This window comes from Eschscholzia californica, unplaced genomic scaffold (assembly GCF_041429995.1).
Source record: "Eschscholzia californica isolate CP2 unplaced genomic scaffold, dmEscCali1.0.p SCAF_2, whole genome shotgun sequence".
NCBI lineage: Eukaryota > Viridiplantae > Streptophyta > Magnoliopsida > Ranunculales > Papaveraceae > Eschscholzia > Eschscholzia californica.
Window position 1 is genome coordinate 62,466,729 of NW_028238309.1, and position 23,809 is coordinate 62,490,537.

At 36.8% G+C, this 23,809-nt stretch overlaps 3 protein-coding genes across 9 annotated transcripts; 1 reads left to right on the forward strand and 2 right to left on the reverse strand.

The window, feature by feature from the left end:
• Positions 1-16: 16 nt before the first annotated feature.
• LOC147560044 (Oxidoreductase family protein) lies at positions 17-5,298 on the reverse strand. Of its 2 annotated transcripts, XM_086662049.1 has the most exons (8): positions 5,226-5,298; positions 3,459-3,866; positions 1,919-2,089; positions 1,606-1,770; positions 1,359-1,523; positions 1,120-1,254; positions 569-666; positions 17-481 (listed from the first exon to the last, which is right to left on the reverse strand). In XM_086662049.1, exons 2-8 carry the CDS (start codon positions 3,654-3,656, stop codon positions 232-234), a joined length of 1,182 nt encoding a protein of 393 aa, XP_086518175.1. In that variant the 5' UTR covers positions 3,657-3,866; positions 5,226-5,298; the 3' UTR covers positions 17-231. The 2 variants fall into 2 exon arrangements, with proteins under 2 accessions (XP_086518175.1, XP_086518176.1); XM_086662050.1 differs by lacking the exon at positions 5,226-5,298 and having other exon boundaries at positions 1,919-2,522; positions 2,629-3,800.
• Positions 5,299-5,930: 632 nt separating this feature from the next.
• On the reverse strand, positions 5,931-17,764 carry MSH4 (MUTS-like protein 4). Of its 4 annotated transcripts, XM_086662051.1 has the most exons (25): positions 17,397-17,764; positions 16,823-17,026; positions 16,698-16,733; positions 16,481-16,593; positions 16,295-16,340; positions 15,323-15,369; positions 15,053-15,160; positions 12,731-12,806; positions 12,276-12,348; positions 12,049-12,194; positions 11,888-11,973; positions 10,870-11,009; positions 10,642-10,781; positions 10,511-10,561; positions 9,590-9,655; positions 9,231-9,294; positions 8,724-8,867; positions 8,570-8,637; positions 8,406-8,464; positions 8,047-8,203; positions 7,629-7,681; positions 7,445-7,543; positions 7,004-7,118; positions 6,794-6,916; positions 5,931-6,292 (listed from the first exon to the last, which is right to left on the reverse strand). In XM_086662051.1, the coding sequence occupies exons 1-25, from the start codon at positions 17,466-17,468 to the stop codon at positions 6,128-6,130; spliced, it is 2,451 nt and encodes an 816-aa protein (XP_086518177.1). In that variant the 5' UTR covers positions 17,469-17,764; the 3' UTR covers positions 5,931-6,127. The 4 variants fall into 4 exon arrangements, 3 of the variants coding, with proteins under 3 accessions (XP_086518177.1, XP_086518178.1, XP_086518179.1); XR_015234727.1 differs by lacking the exon at positions 9,590-9,655 and having other exon boundaries at positions 7,470-7,543; XM_086662052.1 differs by lacking the exon at positions 9,590-9,655.
• Positions 17,765-19,833: 2,069 nt separating this feature from the next.
• On the forward strand, positions 19,834-23,434 carry LOC147560046 (GroES-like zinc-binding alcohol dehydrogenase family protein). 3 transcript variants are annotated; one of them, XM_086662056.1, is made up of 5 exons: positions 19,834-20,903; positions 20,944-21,727; positions 21,988-22,214; positions 22,586-22,843; positions 22,931-23,434. In XM_086662056.1, the coding sequence occupies exons 2-5, from the start codon at positions 21,712-21,714 to the stop codon at positions 23,249-23,251; spliced, it is 822 nt and encodes a 273-aa protein (XP_086518182.1). In that variant the 5' UTR covers positions 19,834-20,903; positions 20,944-21,711; the 3' UTR covers positions 23,252-23,434. The 3 variants fall into 3 exon arrangements, with proteins under 3 accessions (XP_086518182.1, XP_086518181.1, XP_086518180.1); XM_086662055.1 differs by having other exon boundaries at positions 19,834-20,246; positions 21,568-21,727; XM_086662054.1 differs by having other exon boundaries at positions 19,871-20,246; positions 21,586-21,727.
• Positions 23,435-23,809: the final 375 nt, after the last annotated feature.

Genomic DNA, 23,809 nt, shown 5'->3' on the forward strand with positions numbered 1-23,809 from the left:
TTGAAGAAAACCACAATTGTATGGGAAACTTGTGTCATTTTCTCCATCAATAAATTTCATAATAATGTTACCTTGGTGGATACAGACATAGGGTAGAAACACCTGCAAATCTCAACTGTACATAGACATCAGAATGCCCCCACAAACATTTTACACTTGTGTTGTTTTCGTAGTGTTCCCTTGTGGGAAGTCGGGTCTACAGATTAAATACATGTACTTGTTGGGGCATCATTAATCCAACAGGACTTCTTCGATGTTTATAAATCGACCCTTTTCTATTGAGAGCTGGGCGGCAACACCTATTGCCACTGAGAGCAACCCATCTTCCAACCCAACCGTAACTGCAGGGGGTTGCTGGTCCATGTCGCCATCATTACCGCTTTCTCCTCCCCCATCACGATGAACCGATACTAATGATCTAACAGCAGCCAGCAAGTTCAGATGCTCCAAGTAGCTTGATCCATGATGGAGTCCATCATATCTGATGATTCACACAAATAGAACAACACATCATAATAACGTTCGATCCTTCGAAGGGAGCACAAATAAATCAAGTTAAAGTACTTACTTTATTCGCTTGTCCTCAGCTTTTATAGTCTGGACTTCATCTCTTCCCCCTGCTCGAGTTCCCACCCGCACAACACTCTCGGGGACGAATGCTTCACCCTGGTTTTATGAATAAATTTGCATCATGACTAGTTGCGACAACTAAATGCGGTAGCATACTAATAAAAAGTGCAAGTACTCTACAAGACAAATGTCATGGAAAGAGATGGTAAATTATATTATTGTAGTATATTATTGGAAGCTCGGGTTTATTTTTTAAGCTACAAAATTGAGAAATTTCAGATCTTATCTAGGCTATAAAGACTGTCAAAGAACAATTTGGTTGTTTTATTCTTAAAACAAACTTCTTTACCTAAAGTCCGATTCTTTCTTTCAGGCAACTTAAATTTACATATTTTGAGCACAAACCCTGATAGGGACCAATATAAAGAAAGGAACTAGGAGAGAATTCATAATGGAGATCAATATTGTTACTAAAAGGCAAATGAAGCAACAACTAGAGAGATATGGATCAAGGTCCTACATGAAAAGAAAATGCAGAGATTAACCTACCTTACCAGTGTCACCAACGACAGATATCTCTTGTTCGTTTTTACTCCCTTCAGCAAACATGCACAGGTCTAACATACCTCGAGAACCATTATCAAATTCCACAATAACATATGCATTATCAATAATGTCAGGAACCTGCATCAATAGTTGAGAACACAATGTGAGACCTGCCATACAAATGAAGCATGACTTTTTGTACAGTTCACACAGTTGGCTGATACTTAATTTCAAATACTTACCTTTCCGTCATACAGTTCATCTTTGTGATTAACATCAATAGCCCCGGAAGCCATCACCCGGGAAGGATTAGCACCAACGAATACTCTCATCAGATCAAAAAAGTGGCAGCACTTCTCAACAAGAGTTCCTCCAGTGTTAATATTGAATCGGTTCCAATCATTTACCTATTTTAAGAGCGGTGTAGTGTAGTTAAACACTATCACTTCTCCGTAATCATAAGTATAAAAGAAAAATAGCTAATTTTACCTTAACTAGAAAAGGAAATCTATGTTCCCGGATGGATACCATTTTGACTTGTCCAATTTTTCCACTATTAACTACCTCTATTAGTTTTGCAACTGGGGGCATGTACCTGTACTCAAGCCCAACTTGGACCAACATATCCGGCTTCCTTCTAGCAGCATCTATGACCTACAATATCAATTCTTTTTCCAAAATCACTAGGAAGATAACAAATAAAGAACTTTTAATAAGCATTAGTTTTAACAGTCTTGATCAACCGGTCAGAAGTTCAAGTGTGAAGTGTTCGTCAAATTTTTAATAATTTCATATACCTGACCTTTTTACAATCCGCTACAGAAGTGCACAGGGGCTTTTCCACTAGTACGTGATGAGGTTTTGGGTGATTGATGATATCCATGAGAATTTGATAATGAGTCATGTTTGGAGTTGAAACAATAACAACGTCACAAAGTCCGCTATCTAGCAACTCCTGGTGTCCTGAGAAAACCTATACCATTGTAATCGCAAAGTGTAAATTAGATGAGCACATTGAGCAGTTTCTACTTTCTACTAGAGTACTAGGCATGCTTTTCTATTGTACCATAAGATGCAATAGAAGTGCAAAAATCATCAAAGTAATCATTGTCTGAATGGTTACAGCTTACAAATTCAATATATAGACAGTCTTTTCTGTTGTACCACAAATACCTGTTTTTTTTTCCTTTTTCAAATATGAACATGTTAATAGAAAAGGTTGTACAATAGAAGGGTTATTCTCTCACAATTAAGGAGAATTGCCCGAAAGGACATCTATAAAATTGAAAACTTTACAATGTGGTGCAGTGTTTTAAACAACTTATCAAGGCGTACACCTCGAGGCGAGGCCGTCACCTGATGCCTCGAGGTGTACGTATTTGAAATCCAGAATAAAACGTGCACATCTGAAGTCTCTTGTTATTGTGTATCCGGGGGATAGAAGTTCTGTATAATTGTATCGTTGTGCTGTTAAACATAAAACCTCTTCAGGATTGAGAATAAAATGTGCACATCTGAAGTCTCCTGTTTGTGCATGCGGGGGATAGAAGTTTTGTATAGTTGTATAGCAATGTTGTAAGACATAAAACCCCTTAAAGATGGTATTTTTGCCCAATTCTTCCCTCTACTCCATTGAAACAATGGTGCTTTCACACCTTCAATTATGGCGTCGGAGTGCGTACTTTGTACTTGAAGATTATGTTGTTCCTCTCTTTCCAAACACACCACATGATCGCCTATGGAATTGTTCTCCATATCTAAATTCCATTCTTTAACCGTTTAACAGCTTCTTATTGGTGAAAACAACCCATTGTTTTTCTTAGCTTGCACCAACTTATCATTACAAGTGATCCCAACGTTTAGATGTCACAGGGCATCGAAGCCTCAGCCGGTTGATGTATTCCAATTTCTCCTTACACAATCTAGCATTTGTTACTCTTATCCGACATCATTATCGACATGTCGATTATTAGAAACTTTTTAAAGACTTGCCACCCATTAGATGAGGAATTGACCTCATCTAGATCGCTATGCTACTAGTCTGCATATCTTGATGGAAAATCCACATCAAAGTTGATTTTAATGTGTTTTAGAACATCTAAAACTTGCTCAACTGGGGTTTTTCAAGATAGTGACATCCCCCGAATTATAGTGTTTATTTCCTAATGTGTGTGGGTAGTGTGATAAAATGGAACATATGATAATTTTGATGAATCATATATTGTTGAGTAAGCCTCTTGGCGTATTAGTACAAATTGATCATGCTAGTAATTCTAAATCAAGACCAAATTGGCTTAGTTGCAGGTATTGGGGAAGTATAAAAAAATGAAGAAAGGTAGTACCTTTGGGGACCAGTTGAAAGATTGAGCTAAGTTTAGGGCAAGCAATTGAGAAGGAGGGTGAGGGTCGGCGATAGAGACGACGGAGACGGCTTCATGATGATGAAGATGGATATGACCTAGATTAATGAGATGTTCTCTACCCATCATTCCCACCCCTATTATTCCATATTTCACCATCACAACACCTCCTCCTGCCATCTCTCCTTCTCCACGACCCTCTCTCTCTCTCTATCTCTCTCACTATAGACTCTGCTATTCACCACTCTCTCTCACTCTCTCTCACTCTCTCTCACTCACTCTAAACTCTCTCTCTCTCTCTCTCTCTCTCTCTTCACAAGATATAAGGATTGGTCATTGGTTCTCCCAATGGATTTAGAGCATTACCAAAAGGAGTTGACCCTCTGTAGGCTAAGGTGCTGTTTGTTTTTTAAATTTTTCAGATCTGAAATCTGAATTGGAATTCAATTCAGATTTCAGATGTTTGATTTTGTATTTAGGTAAATCTGAATTTGTATCTGAATTTTTTTCATGTCTGAATTGGCTGAAAAGAAGTCCATACATTTCAGACTTCAAAACAAGTCTGAAATGTGAGTCCAAGATCTGAAAATTCGGAAAAGACACATATACCCCTGCTGAACTTTAAAATACATAGTTATATCCATCTTTTTGCCACCACCACCACCACCACCACCGTTAAGATCGGAACACCACCACCACCACCGTTAAGATCGGAACACCACCATTAAGACCGAAACACCACCACCACCACTAAGATCGGAACACAGCCACCGCTACCACCACCACTAAGATCGGAACACCACCACCGCTACCACCACCAGGACTATAACACCACCGCTAAGCCCAGAACACCACCACCATTAAAGATGATCGTCTTGTGCTTCATCATGCACTCAAGTAACCAAAATAACCCACCCCTAAAGTGGAGAAAGTTGATCATGATAACAATGAAACCCGAAAATATGAATCATGTTAACTATGAAACCATGAAAACCCCCTAATTATATTTAGAACCCAAAAACCCTAAGACCAAACAAAATAATAAAAAGAGGGAGAAAGAGATGGGAATTTAAATGGCTTGGGAATAGGACTTTTGGCTGAATCAAGAGAATCAAAATCCTTAAGATACAAATCTTTAATTTATGATCAGCATCAAACTCATCAAGAAAGACTCTTCCTTTGGTTAATGGAACTGATAAAGAGAAAGAGGGACAGAGAAAAAGACACCGAACCCTCGCCGGATCTGGCGAGGGTTTCACTTCGTTGATATCTTAAGAAAGAGAGATGGACTGACTGCTGAGTGAGAAGAGATTGAACCCTCGCCGGTTCTGGCGAGGTTCACTTTTGCGATCTGTATAGAGAGAGAGAGATAGAGGGACTAAGGGAGAGGAACTGAGAAAGAGAGAGGGAATGAACACTCACCGGATCTTCACCGGTTCTTCGCCGGATATTCGTTAGGAGAGAGAGAGATGGAGAGAGAGAAATGAAGAGTTATGAACCTGATTAGGGTTTGGTTTTCTTTTCCAGTCAGAGGTATAGATATTAGGTTAGAGGGAGATACAAATTAGATTTAAATATATCATAGGGGTACAAAAGTCAAAAACCTATTCAGACCTAACAATTCAGATTTGAAAAACAAACATCTAACTCGTATTCAGATTCATGCATATTCAGATTCAGTCATTTCAGTTCAGCAAATTCAGATTCAGAAATTTCAGATTCAGACACAAATGAAAAAACAAACAGCACCTAAAAATTTGTTTCAATCATAGTTTTTTCTTATAACTTAACATAGTCGAGGCTTATTTAACTTTGTGAGGGTCTTTTCATTCATGATCTTTAGGATCTTTGGTCTTTTCATTCACGATCTTTAGGATCTTTTGTCGGCCTTTAGGGTCTTTTGTTTTGAGTCAGTGTCTAGTCCCATTTCTTTCTCTTCATGAGGCACTTTGCATTTAAAGGTATGTAACTCTCATGAAGTTTTCAGAGGAGAGAAATAAATGATGTATCATCCATGTAAACAATGTGATTTTATCACTTATTAATGGAAATGGTTCCCTTGGCTTCAAAAAAAAAAAAAAACTTTGTGAGGGTTGATTCATGGGTTAACTCTAATTTGGTTCTCAATATACTGACCATCTAGAAAATTTGATTCTCATATCTGTCTAGTATTTTAATTTGGTTCACAAGATAGTAATTACGTTAGTTAGATTTAGCCCGGCACCCTCATTTCAAAAAACTTCTTTTTCTATCGATTCTCTTTTTTATTTGCGGAAAGGCTCGTTGGAAAATATTGTCAACAAAGATCAAACTGTCATTGTTGACAACCTTTAACAATTTTACTAAGCAGACGAAAAAAAATTGAGATTGAAGAAAGAGAAAACGTTTCGACTTAATACGACGCCTACCATAAATCACAAAAGGGAGAGCACTGTCTTTATCTTCTAAGGTACATTTGACCAAATCTAAATATTTTTGATGTAATCTGATGGCCACGATATATACATACAAAGTAATACATTCATACAAGAAAGAACATCTTCACAACCACTACAATGTAGGGAAGATTATATTCCAAGCAAAAAAGACAGTCTTCAATCCTAAAACCAAACACAAAGTTGAAGAAAAAATGAAATCAAGATTCTAACTACTCACAACCTGCCATTGATGTAACTGTCCTTGAGATTCTGCAATGTTTCTCGAATAGAATCCTCATCTTGGTTGGAGTATTTTAAGCAAATCAGTCTCTGAACAACTCCATACACCATCTGAACCGAATTATACTGATTGCAGTTCACCTCAATCCTTCTAGCTTCCTGCATGATGTGCAAAACAATTACTAAGCAATCTTGTGAAACTCACTTTGGTTGAGTGGTCACATGTATATGTCTCAACTGAATAAACCAGAGTTCGAATCTTAACGTTGTAAAAAATACGTAATCACCAAATTGAGGAAAATGTAGTTCATTTTACCAAATATTTCCTTGATTTTGAGTTTTGAGATCGACTTGGATGGTATCTTTTTTCCTCATTTAACATAAGGAAAATGCCTCTCTGTCTGGCACTTATCTCGGCCGGGGTATGTCATATCTGTCCGGACAGGATTTAGAGAGAAAGTTTTTACTTTGTAAATCCTGACCGGACACATACCTTGGCCAGGATTCGGTTGGGATAAGTGTGGGGCAGAGCATCACGATTGTTAATATAAATCAAGAAATTTAGTTAGGTTAGGCTAACCTCTAAAATCATCAACTTGTTAGGACTTAGGACAATATCATATAAATAGAAATTTTGGTAATAATGAAATAGTACTTGACCTTTTCTGTGATCTTTGAGGTTATGCTTCTTGCAGTATCAATCACAGAGCTAGGTAATCCTGCAATTCCAGCCAATAAGAGACCATAGTGTGGCACATTTCTGAGACCATCCTTGAGTTGAAACTAGTAAAGGTGAAATGCTTGAGTTAGTAAAATCATAATGTCAGTGAGAATTTTGCAAGACAAATAAATACTACACAGAGGGACTACCTTAAAATCTAAGCGATTGTTTTTAACATCAACATGGAAATGAAGAATCTTCACATTTGGGTAAATGGTTGCTAATTCAGATAAGTTTTCCATGTGAGTGGCAAATATTGTATACCTGTTGATCAAATAAATATAGAATAGTTAGCAAGAAAATCATTGAACTAGTAGACAACTAATCACCAGTTGACAAAGAAACAACCAACTTTAACGTTAGCAATATAAGATCACGACAATATAATACCACATTTTTATGTCAAGTTATTTCTTTTAAGGTTCTTACTATTTACAGGTTTCTCAGAATTCTTATTATGTTTGTTTCAAAGAAGATTTGGAGACAATATCTGCAGTCAACCTATAGTTCAGATACAATACATGTTCAAATCTGAGGATAATTTATAGATTTCTGAAGCATCAAAACAAGAATATGGTGCAAGTAATTACGCTTTAAGTGATAATAGATGCTCACAACAGCTCCACGCAATTGCAAATCCATCAGATGAAGAGGTAGCTCTCCCGAGTTCATCCATGACAATCAAGCTCCTATTTATGACCCGGTAAGGAAACAAGTCGTCCAGACTAATTGGACAAACCTAGTATCTCAAGAAGTTATGTGCAGGAGGAATACCTGGGAGTGACATTTTGCATTAGGAAAGAAGTCTCTCTCATTTCTGTCATAAACTGTATGAAGGAAAAAAGGCTCAATAAGAGATTGATGTTTGTCAAACAATAGACTTCTCGAAATAAAATTAGTCAAATTGGTCTAAGCAGATAAGTTCCATATTTCTAATTCAGGGGTTATAGTAAAATGGCTTTGATAAGAGATCTGCTTTCCTTACTCAGATCGATGCTATCAATTTGATGCGAACGCGTATCTAGAAGCTTAATGTGGAATCTCATACATCCGAATAGAATAGTCTCCAGTTTCCCAACTAAAATCTTTTCATACAAATTTTATAAGCTCTCACTAATTCTTCGTTCACTAAGTTGCTTTGGTCTTGGGTCGATTTGTTTCAGGTAAATGAAATAACTTATGTGAAACATACCGTGCTAGAGTTTGATTCAAGATTGTCTCCTGTTCCCATCCTTGTAAATATGCGGTCAACCACTCTTAGAGATGAAAAACATGCAGGAACATAGCAACCAATTTGTGCAAGGATGACTATAAGACACACTTGTTGGAGATAAGTACTTTTACCACTCCTGCAGATAAAGAATATGAGTACCGGTAACCAGATTCTTTGCTTAAAAAAGATCGAACTCTTTATATGACAAAGGTAACCAATGATTCTGATTGATCGTCCATACAGTTTTTTTTTGTTTCAAGCAATAATAGCCAGGAGACTATTAGCATTCAATACAAAGCAGGACTCATTCCAAATGTTTACTCACGAGGAAGACTTACATGTTGGGCCCCGTAACAATCAGCATGTTAGATGCTTCAGAAAGGAAAATATTGTTTGGCTGCAAATTAATACTAACTCTCAAATTACGATGAAGAAAACTGAAGTTGAAACAAAAGATAAAAGTAGTACATATTTAGGAGAGAGAAAAAAAACTCAAGCTTACAATGAAGTCACTGTGTAGGCTTTCAAGGATGGGGTGCCTTCCCGAATCTATTGCCAATGGTCCATTATCTACCAACCAGTAACATACAAATAAGCCAAATATTTCTCCACTGCGCTTTAAAATCCTCAATCATATGCTAGACTTGAAAATGTACCTGTAAATTCCGGTCTAGTATACCGGTCAACAGGCTTAGTGGATATTGTGTGAGCAAATGAATTCACAATCATGTCTAGAAGACATAAGACTTCTGCAAGTAGCGTGAGCACGGATACATCCTCTCGTATCGAATCAATTAGCCCTATAAGTTAAGATATCATGAAAGCACAAACAAAGACAAAATTGAGGATTATGGTGCTTAGCAGATATTATTTGTGAAGACTTTCAGAAATGTGTACGCGACAGGAATGCAAATACATGGGAGATCCACAGCCACGAGTAGTAGCGAGGAGTAAATAATTACTTGAATCTTCCTTCGACCACTGAAATAATGAGTATGCTTTTCTTCCGTACTAGAAGATAACAATTGAACCGGTGGAGTACATTCACGGGAACAAAGCAAAGAAACTCAACTATTATTAAGGAACATAAGCCAAATCTGGATTTCAACATAATAAATCTTATACGTAAAAAAGTTATATTAATAACTGTGCAAGTTAACAACCTTCCAAGCAAAGCTCTGTTCGTATATAGCACTCTGCTGCAGCAGACTTATTCCTAACATTCAACTGCAAAATTTGAAGCAAGTCAAAACTTGGTACATTCTACTATTCCATATAGTACAGGCTACAGATTTAGGCTAGAATTGCAAAAACCACTTGTTCTAACCGCTCAAAACTTTAAAAAGACGGCCTATCTATATAAGGATCGCGTGTCAATGCAGGGTTAGTGGAGGTGTCTCAAATGCGAAAAGCACAATACTACATCACAAAACCCTATTATTAATTATCAACAAACACACTACCACTATTATTAATGAGACTAGGAAAATGACTATGCTTGTTGTTTAACATGTCTCACTACCTTCCAATGTAGTAAATGTCTAAATCCATGATACATCAGCACAAGGAGATGTAAAATGTGCCAAAGCTTTACAAAGTACACACTAACATTAATAATTGATGTAAAAACAAAACAAGCAAGAAACTAAATAGAACAATAGGAAAGAAGGAACATAAGATGAATTGCAAGTTTGCAACCATGAGTGTAGTTATATATTAGACATTTACATAATGGAAAAAGGAACACATGAACTCTTAATATAGTATAGCAACTTATAAGTTGCTAATCTCTTTCCTAAATTTACTAGAAAACTAAATATGTTTACCACTTCAAAAGATTTACAAAATCTCCTAATTCTACTAAATAACTTGGTTGCTCCTATTATTAAACTAGTAATAAGGTTAGGTGCATCACATATGGGACCACATCTTAAGTAGCCGTCGAATACATCAAAGGATAGTAAAAAAACACAAGGATAATTAAACACCTTCATTTAGCCTACAGCGGGCAGCCAAATATGATTGAATACCTGAACCAGATTACTTCAATTGTATATGCATGAAGATTTAAGGAGAGGTATAGAAAATGTTTTTTATCATTCAACCATGAATATCTGATTATCTGGGATGTTTGTTTTCTTGTCTTAATTGCTCTGTGGTATTAGGGTAATAGGGTTGCTCCCTAATTGATTGTCAGCAAAGACCAGGGCGGATTTTGGGTGAAGGTAGGATTTTATGAGTTCAACTGTGCTCCGCTACATTATTATCTTAAACTGGTCACACTTATTATCCTACAAAACTAACGAGAAGTGTAAGCATAAGATAATGATTGAGAATGGTCAAAAAGGATAATGAAAATCTATATGACTAGCATTTCACACGGACAGATAGGGAAGATGTTCTAATGGAATGAGGAAAGTTCTGAGCGCAAGACAATACTCACAGAAGCAAGTTCAAGCGTCGAGCAGTGTATGTTGTTCCCATGTTTCACGACCTGATTCCATATTATAATAATAGATGTAGATATAGCCATACGAATATAGTAATACCATAAGCATAAGAAGTATTGAGAACCTGAATAAATTTTGTGGGAAGCTTTCCATTGATGTCTTTCTTAGGAATGCTGAAGTAAAATCCTTGCCTATTGTTGAATGGGATTTTCAGATTTGGCATCTGGAAATCTTCGCGATATTTGTTTGCGAGGTTATGTATCGCTGTAAGCTCAAATATCAGTCTCCGAATTTCAGAACCATAATGGCATCTAGAACAAATTGACCTTGATGACTAGCAGATATGGAACACCTTCGCTAGTATCACAAAAAGATCTGCGTGCAACATCAAGAAGTCCATCTATTCCAGCCTTGACAGCAAAACATTGCTGCGTGCGGGCTACAAAAGGAACCCGCGCATGAAGCACATCTTCATCAATTACATCACAGACTCTGAATAAATACAAGCTTGTTAAAAGACTAACACATAATATAGCAGATCACTAATAAATACATAATATGGATTTATTAATGTCAACATCTTTATTAAAAGCAAACAAAGTAAACATGTTTTAAAATACGAAGCCAATAACTAACTTGTATTAGAAGAAAAAAAAAGTGGAGTCCTTATAACCTGTACTAGAATTGCATGTACCAAAAAAACGTGAATCCCTACAAGACGCAGATAGATTCAAACTCTTCCTCTTAGACCAAATAAAGCCCAAAAAGGGACAATATTCAGTCTCATTTTTCATAATTACTTTATTCCTTTTCATAACATTCGGCAAATGGCACAAGAACTCAAACTCCCAAATCTCCTAACCTCCTTAGGAGTGGGGATATGATGTCTATCTACAAGAAGATGCTCCAAATTCCTCTCAAACCCTAAGAAACCCTAGTCGAGTTGGCGAACTCCAAATGACACAAGAGGAAGGGACAATGGCTCAGAGCTGATGTTCAGTTATTCATCTTTTCATAAAAAGCAAGTTATCTTAGTTTGGTTCTTAAGTTCAAGTTCAAATTTTCTACATTTCCAAAGCGCATACCTTGGTGGTTGCTTTCACATTGTTTATGGCATTCAAAAGAACTAAAATAAAACAACTAGAGTTCATATACCATAAAATTTTAAGAATAATAATAATGATAAACAAAACTTATTTCCTACTTGACCTCCCTAAACCAATCGATTGGACTATATATACAGGAGGAAATCTTCTTCTCCCTTACTTTCTGACTGAATCCTATTAGAAAAGGAAAATCCAACGTAGAAAGGGAAACCAGTCCTATACTTGTGGTAACAAAAAAGCAAAAGTATTGTCTAGTATACGTACCTATTTCTTATGGAAGCATATTTTCCATTTTCACATATAGACTTGTAAATATTTCCAAGAAGAAAACTTTTTGCATCCTTGAGCACCTGGATTAGTTTGAACATCAGTTCATTATAGAAGTACTAGAATAACAACAAATCAAACTTATCATTTCAACTGACCTTTGATAATAGTGGCAAGGCCTCTAAAGCAGTTTTAAGGAGGATAATGCTTGATATCAACACTTGACTTTTCTTAGCATTATCATAACCCAAGACCTCATTCGTAACCTTTTTTGGCTTGAAGCAGAAATGACATAGAACCCTATCTGTTTGGAGAGTATAATAAGAACTAACGTTCGGAAAAAGTTTAAAATGTCAAAGAATATAATCAAATCATTGCCACTCACCAGTTTCTTTTGGGAACTTACGTAGAACCTGTGTAAGTCCAAAAAATAGCTCCTCATTGCTCATTAATTCATCCTGAAATTGTTACACAATGGAACTCCAAAATCAGACTATATCAAATGGTTTAAGGTATGTTTTTTTATCCCCCAATCTTCTGATTTAGAGCCTTTAGCCAGTTAATGGTGAATGACCCATAGGGCAGCCCCCTCTGGGTTCCCAGTTCACATCACACTAACTTCGCCAAGTTAGCATAATTCCGAGTTCATGAATTTGCTTTTTTCATCTTTCACAACTTGCATGATATTGGTAGGCTCAAGTGCGCAACCTAAGAACCAGACTTGACTTGGAACTACATATACAAGTAAATAAGAAATTGCAGTTGAAGGTTTCTTCCGATGCAAAATTACTTTCAAGTTTCAACATCAATCTGATTAACAGGTGTGTCTTTGATACTCACCAAGCAATCAAGGCGAGCATTGATGGTCTCAAGATCCTTCAGAGGCTGCAAAAGATTTGCCCGCAGAAGTCTAGTCCTAGGACAAGAAGATCCAAGTAAGTGTCAGTCTCCAACTACAAGATGTTCACCATTACTACTCTAAAATAACATTTTATGGATGCATGGGAACAATCACATACAATGCACAACCACAAGTTGTCAGAATTATCTCATTTTGTGCCTCACTATTTCTATGATTCATCGGCTTAATGGGAAATTTTTGTTACACCCACAGCAGCGGATTGCTTGAATCTGTTTTCGACCTTCTTTTTCCTACTTTTTATAGGCTCCCTCAGTTACATGAATGAACTTAAGTAAGCATCCCACCAAGTTCAGATTTGGAAAAAAGGCTACTGGTTCCTGGATTTTCATCGACGGCTCTTAATCCAGAAAACAGCGTCTATTAGTACCAAACTTAGCAGCATAGATTATTCCTACTCCAGAGCGTACTTCAACAAATAAACTTCTGTACATTGATGTCAAAATCGTGCGATTCACATTCTATCATGCATAAATCGATCTGAAAGCCAGATTCCCATTGTAAAATGCACTTTAAGGGAACATAGTAAGCCTTCTTACTGAATTGCAGTGCTTGTGGTAAATCATGGATTCAAGTCATGATTCATGAATAATAGTTTTCGGCTCCATGCTGCCCATGATTAATATTGTATAGTTCTTTTTCGAAGTTATGGTCCCCAGATGAGGTTACTTAGTCACTTCACCTCCCCTTTTTGAACAAAATATAGTACTAAATCTTTTCGTTTTGCTCGATTTCTCCCTCATAAATTAGAAGTTTCTTTCTCTAGAACATCATTCACTCAACTGCGTAGGCTTCAACATGCGATGCTCCCTCTAACATGAAAACACTTAAAAAAGAACTTAAGTACTTAACATTGAAGATTGTCCATTTATTTTCAAGGGTTAGCATCAAGCTATTCTCTTATCTTCTTTGTCTAATATCTTTTTTCTCTTAAAACCAAAAACCCTGCTCCTTTTCTGTTTCATTCCCCACCAACAGTGTACAAGATAGTTTAGACATTAACACCTAAATGTCCAAACTTTCCACTAACTTCTTTTTTATGCTTTAAAACATCTAAATGACTCTGTGTTTCATTATTTTATTTTTGAAAGAAATTATACTAGAAGTGCATCACATTTAGGCAAGATAAATGTAAATTGACAATATCAATAATACAGAGAAGAATGAAATAATCTTATATTATCTTGTGAAGGATGTATAATATATATATATATACTATACCCCTTATCTTATTGGATATATACTACTTACTTAGGGGCAAACCATCGTCTGGTAGGAAATCGACTTATACAAATATACGTGCTGAGGTTCTGAAATAACAGATGAGTCCTGCTCATGCATATCAAGTTATTAATAACATTGATTTTAATTTTGGGTTTTTTGAACTTACCCCCTTCAAACTAATTAGTAATTGAGTTTACCCCCTTCAGTAATTAGTAATTGAGTTTACCCCCTTGAATTTTGTATTTTTAGCAAAACTACTAAGGACATGTTTGGCATGAGATGATAAAATCACAAATTACAACCAAAATCAATCTTTACTAATTTTATTACCGACTAAATCAAACAATAAAAGTAAAGTGGAACAACTACGAGGAATCATATTGAATGGTAATTGTTCTTGATAGTCACATTTATTTCACATACGCCAAACACAACCTTTGTGTTTTTGTCAAAAATAGCAAATCTAAGGGGGTAAACTCAATTACTCATTATTGAGGGGGGTAAACTCAATTACCAATTAGTGATAAGGGGGTAACCGGGTAAGTTCAAAAAACCCTTTAATTTTCTTTCCATCTTTTGTTCCTCCATCAGGTTTGCCTGAGGATTTTGCCTAGTCAGCTTATCAATAAGGTGAAAGCAATTTCCCCAGGTTCCTTCACTTATTAACCAACTCTGGTAATCCGGACTGTGTAGCAGGTGCAATTGGGCGATTGACTCCAGAGCTAGTGTCCACATATCTGGTGTACTCTCTACAACTTGATAACCATATTGTATTTCTATAACCAGCATATAATAATGTGGGTACAAAATGGAAAAGTTAACTGCAGAGGCAGTATATTCTGTGGCCATAAAAATAATTAATGAAACTTCTACGAATAAATAAAGATATCTAACGCGGGATTTATATTCGGAAGCAAAGTAGAGAAACTGCTGAATGATAATCATATAATAAAGTGAATTAGTCATGCTAAAAAATAGCCCCAATTCTGAGCGCAGCGAATCTAGAATGAAAAACATACCCCCCAGTAGTTCTTGTTGTCTTAAGCATGTGGAATATGCTCCTCTTTTTGTTGCTTGAGCCCCATAAACTGGAATTTAGCGGCTCAATAATTTCCAGGTTCTGAACACTGCCATGCAAATATAGTTCTAAGACTCGAATCAATGGATCCCTGAAGCCACTAAGCAAACCCTAAGCTTCTGCCTTCTAGATTCAATAAATTCAATGTCATGTTAAAGAATTACATTATGACTTCTTAAATACATAAAGAAGTTATGATCTTGGAGCATACCTAGTAGCATCAATGTTCACATGGGCAAATGAGCCATTAAAAGTAACCTGTGGAAGCACAGTAATACAAAACAGGCATCGGTGAGAATGTGCAAAACAAGCAACATAGAAAAGACAGAGTACGAGTTATTAGGAAAAACCAAACGAGAGAGGATCCGTGGGGAATTTATTTAATATTTGAAATCAGATACATAGCTGTAGAAACTGTTTCTGAATTGAGAAAATCGTAGAACACAATTCATGAAATTAATTAGGAGATTTAGTCATGGGCGAAAATCATGAGAAGTGGGAGTCAATCCTTGAAACTGCAACCAATTTGAATTTATTTTTATTTTTTTTGGAATTGACCATCAGATCTTTAGTTTCAAGATGAAAATCCAACAGCCGATTTATCCAAACATAAATCTGATGATGGTCCCCAAGAACGTCTGTCCTTGGACCATGTTTTGAAACTAATTGGTGAATGTAAGTGCAACAATCACAAAGTGACCAACTTCGCCTACCATCGTTTCTTCTCTAATAGTGAGTCTACTTGGTATGATGCAATTGCCACGAAAGTGGCTCATATAGTTCTTGGCTACCCATGGTTGGTCGCAGTGTACATCATCGTTAATATTGTAGTCCTCTAAAGATTTCTGGGAGGAATCTATTAAGTCGGACTTCAGAACAGTTTACTGGACTTAGGGTGCAAAAGAAACAGAGAAGTGTCATAAAACTCCTACGTGTGTTTACGAATACCAATCAGTAGACAACCAGGTTTTTACGAGTATTGATCTGAAGCAATTCTCAACCTCAACGATGACAGATTTAATTGACTTTCTCGATCGTTTCAATCCGGTTTGACATTCAGGACTGACAGTGACCTATACAAAATCATTTGAAATTCCTTGGTGTAACCAAAAGTATAGTCTGGAATGTGTCGACTTTCCCAGCAACAAGAAGAACTAAATCTGCATTACTAACAGTTTCTTACCAATATAGAGTGGTTTGTAACAATGACCCCTTTCTCTGCCTCAGTCCTGTACAGGATGAGTTAAAATAATCACTAAAAACTGAAGGAAATATTTGTACGCAGTTCATGAAAAAATGATATTAAAATTTTGAAGAATATGTTAAAACAGCAATTTTGAGAAACATTAGTTTGCATATTCTATAATACCACTTGATTGTAGCCACAGCAGCAGCCAGACAAAGATAATATTGTTTATAGTAAGTATCCAAACCAAGGGTCGATGGCTCCTTTGCTGCCAAGCTTTTGATCAATACAGCTCCCTGTCAAAAATCACTGTCATTGAACAAACGACGAGTCCAGGAAAAGGAATATAGAAGATACCCCCAAAACCGTAACATTGAAGGCATGAAAACTCCACTAGGACCTTGGTGTCATCAAAGCAACCACGGGCCATTATAACCTACACAATTGAGGACATAAATTACAGATTAAAGATTAAACCAAAATCAGAAGAAAATTATAGTTTCCAACAATGCTGAAAAGCACTACCTTCTTTGCCGATGAATAAAATCTGTCAACCAGCTCAGAAACCCCAACCATACCATCTGAGGCTAGCTTGTTGGGAGGAACAATGATAACCGATGGCTCATAGAAATGTAACAAGGTTTTTGTATTTTGGTATGAGCTACTGGTTTCTATGTACTGAGAAAGATGTAGGGATGCTGATCTCAAGTCAAATGCGGCAACTCCAACCTGTATAATGGGTTCAGGACACTGAATTATAATGGTTTAAGTAAATATTCATACAGAACGTTGTGACTTATGAAATACTCTTTTGACTCATCAATAAACCCTAATTTCCTTCTAGAGACCTTTATATTATCTATCTCTCTACTCCTTGTGATCACTGACGAGAATTAATGGATCCTAGTAATATCAATTTCTATCATGAAGAAAGAAATCATCAAATCTAACAAGAATAAGAGATAAGACTGAATGACGAAGCGACACTCCTAAGTCCAGGAAATGAAATGGAAAGTGTTGAAATAGAGAGAAGATTCACTGAAGCAATTGCTATAAGTTGACATCGAAACCCTAGAAATTTCAATAAAGAAGGAAATACCTCTTTTGCTCTGTTCTCGATCAGACCGATTATGAAGCTCGACTTCTCTCCGGCTCCTCCTTCGTCTTCCATCGTTGATTTTGATTTGAATGATTTTCGTCTGGTTAAGAAAGTGATTTTCGTAAAAGCGCGCCAACTTATTAGTAGTACCTAAAATTGGTAAATTACTGAAATACCCTATCACCCGCGGCAACGCGGACCTTCCTTCAAATGATTCTTACACCAAATCCAACCCCGGGCCGGCTGAGGCCAAAATTTCAAATTTTGGACCTCATCGCGCAATCCAAGCCCAACCGACTCCTTCAGTCGACTCTAATGTTAGTCGACTGAAGGCTTCCCAACATGATCATTGGGATTCCAACGGTCATATTAGGCTTCAATCCTAGCCGTTAGATTTTATCAAGGATTTTATCTAATATTTATTTTGGCCCGCACTTTGGGGAAAGCTAAATAGTTTCCGAGGTATGAAGACTTGGTCAAAAATTGGTCAATTTTGTTTGACAATTTTATTTAGGGGGAAAGCAAAATACTTCTCCACCTCAGCTCTCTCTCTCTCCACCTCACCTCACTCTCTCTCCACCTCACCTCTATCTTCTCCGATTAGGTCGCCGGCCGGAAAATTTTCCGGCCGGCAACTATTAAAAAAAAATTTCACTCTCTCTAGAAACTCCGGCGAAGGGAAACCCCTTCGCCGGAGTTTCTAGAGAGAGAGAGAGAGTGAAAAAAAAGATTTTTTTTTTTTTTTCATGGTCGCCGCCCGGAAAATTTTCCGGGCGGCGACCAAATCGGAGAAGACAAAGAGGTGAGGTGGAGAGAGAGTGAGGTGAGGTGGAGATAGAGTGAGGTGAGGTGGAGTGTTTTTTTATTTCCCCTTAAAATTTATTTCCTCGGAAAATTTCTAAAATTCTATATATTCCCTTTAAAACTTCACACCCCGGAAACTATTTAGCTTTCCCCAAAGCGCTGGCCTTTATTTTTGTTCTTTTTAATGTAATTAATTTTATCTTATCTTTTAAAACTTTAATTACTTTTTTTTAACTCTAACAAAAACTCACACATCTAAAAATTCAAATACATCCCACCAACGTGTCAGTCTCCGAATAATTTTTCAACTTAAAAAAAAGTATATTATTTCGAAAATAGTTCAAACATGTGTTTCATACATACACAAAACCATACACGTTTTACGCACAACCTACAAAAAGTCCACACAAGTGTTCCCCATATGCACAAATTTTCGGCCTCAAGAGAGGCTGGGGTTGGAGCTGAATTTTTTAAGTTGAGTTGAGGCTGAAAAATTTGGTGAAAAAGTAAATTTTTTTTTTACCTAAGACATATTGGGGTTGGATATGCTCTTATGGCGGGTGCTTTTTGGTTGGAGGTATGGGTTAGAATAAGGGCGGGTCGGGTGACCATGGGCCTACTCCCTGGCAGGGTCACCCCCTCGGATTCTGAATTTGATTTTTTGACCATTAAGGTTATCGGGCGGAGTCTGACAAGTAATATTGAAAATTTTGTATAAACTCGTGGTTTCAAGACTTGGGTTTTACACTATCTAAAGCGAGAGTGCCTTTACGCGATGCTCGGGAGAGAGTTACCTATAAATGTTGTGGAGACGGACTCATCAATGCCAAGACCTAATAGATTGCTTAAGCTTAATGAAATTTTGAGCCCCGCCATTGTAATGAAGTTGCATCCAAACTTTTTTTCTTTTTGTTGAAAGAGTTGGATCCAAACTTGGAGTAAATGGTGGATGTTGGTTAAAAATTATCAAGTCGGGAGCGGACTGGATATCAGATAGTTCTTCGAACCCCAAACACGACCTGTTTACATCAGACTGTTGGAAGTAATAAGTGCAAAAAAGCTTCAACTTAGAAATTTCTTGCACTTTCTTCGTAAGTGCTAAAAAAAGTTTTTAGACTTCTCCTAATATAATACTCACCTGTACCACCAGAAATACTCTCAATCTTATGTCAGTTTTATATGATTCACAATATTTTTCAATCTATTTAGACCTAATAGAATATGATTTTTGGTCGGTCTGTGTATTTTGTAAAGAACTCTGCACAATCATTGCATTCATCATAAAACACTAATAAATCACGAAATTGTAATATGTACATAAACTGAATAAGCACATTTCTCGCCACAAACACGACATTTAGACCTGTAAAGTTCATCTAAATACCTAAAAAAAGTCCAAGAACGGTAAAATTCATTCAAACTGTCTTTACTTTGTTAGTGGAATATTACGTGGACCAATACTTGTATTTGTGGTATCTGAAATACAAAGCACTAGATCGAAAGTCCATTTACTCGTTCGTACATACACCAAGAGTAAGACTCACACAGTTTTATCACAACCATTGGACTGTGTATCTAACTATCTAAGCCTATCTTGTGTTGTTTGTTTGTTTTTCTAAGAATCTCGAAATTTGAGAACAATTGTCGTTCTCCCTCAAGCCACTTACCTCGCCCATAATACGTCTCGTGTCAAGATTTAGAAAGCCGAAGCGAAATATTTTCTTTAGATCTTGTCCGAACACATACATCTGTCAGTATTGTTCTTGAATGAGTACACGTCCATGTCATGTTTGAACATATACTCCCACAAAAAGTATCCTTTAGATTTTGGAAATGGAAATATCTACCCTTGTCCCAAGTCACAATTACCATCTTCAACTAGAAAAACCGGGACGTCATGGATTACGCGGCGTGCAAAACCTAAGAATCACCATTAAACACTCCTCACCCAAACGACCTAATAAACCTAATCGAGCTCTGCCTGTGAAAACAGTTTCAGCATCCATGGTTAAAGCAATCAGAGTCCATGAACTTGGCGGTCCTCAGGTTCCCCCTCACTCTCTCTCTCTCTCACGTGTATTTCTGACATTTCCTACAGTTTTCACATACAATTTCTTTGCCAAATGAAGCTTGTATTAATTTAAGTTTTGGGTAGATCGCTTAATTTCCCCCGCCTTGTAGTATTTGATTATTTTGATAAGAAATTTTGAATCTTGATCCATGAACGAAGTGTTTGATAGGGCTTAATTCCATCTGTTTCACACTAGGCCGTGTTTTAGCGGGCGGGAATGAAACTGAATTACCAGGAATCACAATCCATAATAATGTTTGATGTATTAGGAATCACATTTGGAGAAGAATGTTTGAAAATGGGAGAGGAGGCTGGCTACAAAAGTAGACCTACCCCAGACCTAAACACGAATCAATAGGCTATCTAGAGTGAAAAAGTTCATCAACAGAGAGAAAGAGATACGACTCGAAAATAGAGACCCTTCATTTCGTGCAGGTCTAGAGTAGGCTTTGACTTGTAGCATCTTCTAGCGTTACCCTTTTTTCCTCAAGGGGGAAGTCCAAAACGAGGGAAAGGAAATCAACAATTAAATAATCTAAGGACAAAATTAATTTCTACCAATCTCGTTTTTGACCTAACCAAACAATACAGTTGCCATTATCGAAAATCGCATTACGGGATTGCTATTCTTAGTAATTTCATTCCTTAGTTCAACAAAAAAAAAAAAAATAGTAATTTCATTCCTTTATTGTAACGCCGCCAACAACATTGAAATCGAGGATGTTATAGGGCTCTTATACCATTGGTCTAGAAACTTGTCTTGGGCAAAAAACCTAACCTTTTTGGACTTCACTTTGAATTGGAAGGAGATTATGATGTAGCATGTTTATCATAAACTCTTTCCCTTTCCTTTGTATTCTTTCCCCTTTTTCAATAAAGATTAATTCAAGCTTTTCAAAAAAAAAAACATCATTCCTTTCTTGCATATCCCATACATGGCCATATACGATAACACTAACTTATAGATGTTAAATAATTAAAAGTTTGTTACTTAGGTGACTATACGAGAACAAAGTATTCTGATGATTGTGAAATTTCATGTATGATTTGTTAGATTACTACTTGGAAAGGGAGACCCAGTGCCATATATTAACTATCTTGTTTCTCTCCTTTGGAAATTTCTTGTGTTTATTGTTTCGTGTTTACTTATATGCTATTCAGCTCTAATTTGAGAATTTTAATTTATGATATCAACGGTTATCTTCATATAATTCCCAATTATTTGTGGCTATCAATTCTCTAATTTATTGTTTGTGGTTTAAGGTTGAGGTTGTGGAATTTTGTAAATTTTGACAGTAGTTACAATCATAATAGGTCCTCAAATGGGAAGATGTGGAAATAGGAGAGCCCAAGGAAGGTGAAATCCGCGTAAAAAACAAGGCTATTGGATTAAACTTCATTGATGTCTATTTCCGAAAAGGAGTTTACAAAGCTGCTACAATGCCTTTTACCCCTGGTTAGTTTTTGTAATAGCTCTCTACGAACTACTTTGTTGAGTTATAACTCCATTCGTAACTATGAGAAGAATTCATCTTTATCAACTTCCAACTCGAACTCGATAGTGGTAGCTTGTTTTCTTATTCATTGACCAAGATATCAATTCTTTATTTTAGAAAGGTAATCCGTCTCTTGAACCCGAGAGCTGGAGGGTGAAAGCCTAATTGGTAATTGGTAACCACTCCAGCCAAGATAACAATTCTTATTCATTTTGTTCAGGTATGGAAGCAGTTGGGGTGGTTACAGCTGTTGGTGCTGGCTTAACTGGAAGGCAAGTTGGTGACATTGTTGCTTATGCTGGCAACCCGATGGGTTCATATGCTGAAGAACAAATCCTTCCTGCTAAAGTTGTAATACCCGTCCCTCCTTCTATAGACCCAATAGTTGCAGCATCTGTCATACTCAAGGGCATGACGGCTCAATGCCTACTTCGTCGGTGCTTCAAGGTTTGTATACTCAAGGACAATATTTTTCAACTAAAGGACTCCATAATCGTGCAAGAATAGCACCAGAATAGGGCGCTGTTACTTTTTCAAATTAAGATCTGAACTCACTCGAATTAGATGTGAGAACTATTGCTGTTTGTCTGACTCGTCGGCGTGGCTAGCTCTGCTGATTTTCGCTCTATTTGCGTACATAAAATAAGTCTGCCATTATTTGAAATAACTTGAAATGACTAATGTGCTGCTGACCAAGTCAGTCTCAGATTAGTCAGATTCAGAAAAGTAGAAGAAAAACCAAAAACCAAAAATGAAGTTATCTTTACATATTTGCTGCAAATGGCTCCACCGAGATAGCTGAAATGTAGTGATGACAGGTTGAAGCAGGACACACTATCCTTGTTCATGCTGCAGCTGGTGGGGTTGGATCTCTTTTGTGTCAGTGGGGGAGAGCCCTTGGTGCAACAGTCATTGGAACCGTTTCAACCGAAGAAAAAGCGGTTCAGGCTAAGGAGGATGGTTGCCACCATGTTATAGTCTACAAGAATGAGGATTTTGTATCTGTTGTCAAGACAATAACATCAGGCGAAGGAGTTGAAGTGGTTTACGATTCTGTCGGACTAGATACATTCCAGGTCTAAGACTCATATCCTCCTTATCTACTTATAAATTTATGTGTCGTTATTATTATTATTACAAATTTGATTAAATTATTAATTCAGGGATCACTGGAGTGCTTAAAGACTAGAGGGTACATGGTGAGCTTTGGGCAATCATCAGGGACGCCTGAACCCGTTCCATTATCAGCGCTTGCAGCGAAATCGTTGTTCTTAACGAGGCCATCGCTCATGAAGTATACAGAGACTAGGGATGAGTTGCTTCAAACAGCAGGGGAAGTGTTCGCTAATATCCAATCGGGGATTTTGAAGGTGCGTGTCAATCACACATATCCTCTGTCACAAGCAGCTCAGGCTCATGAAGATCTCGAGAGTCGGAAAACTTCAGGCTCCGTTGTTCTCATACCGGATGATGATGCTAACTAGGTCTTACTATGTAAAATAGGGTAGTGAAAGAAGATGGCGTAATGAAACTCTTAAAAGATTGGATAAAGTAGTAAGGTGTAATAATGGAAGTTGAACTACTATAATCTACTAGTATATGTCATCTTGGAAATAATCAATTATATATGTTGGAGAACCAGTTAGTGTTTTTTTTCTTACTAAAAATTCAGATCCTACTTGTCTGAATGGTATGAATCGTCGACCTATATCAATTTCATATCATATGTTTTTGTTGATTCTAGAATGCTTGTTTTTATCTGGCTACATATAATTGTTCTGAATGGCTGATTCAAACTGATTTTTTTAGGTTAGTTTGAATCAAGAATGTATGATCTAACAAAATTATTCTGACTTCATCAAAAAAAAAAAAAAAAAAAACAAAATTATTCTGCCCCTCAGGGAAATAAGCCAAATCTGGACAACCAAAAGAAAAAGAATTTCTTAAGATTGACGACATAACAAGCTCAAGAATGCATGATACAGCACGAAGATATGATAAGTACGATAACTGCCTAAGTTAAACCGATAATGATAGAGGCC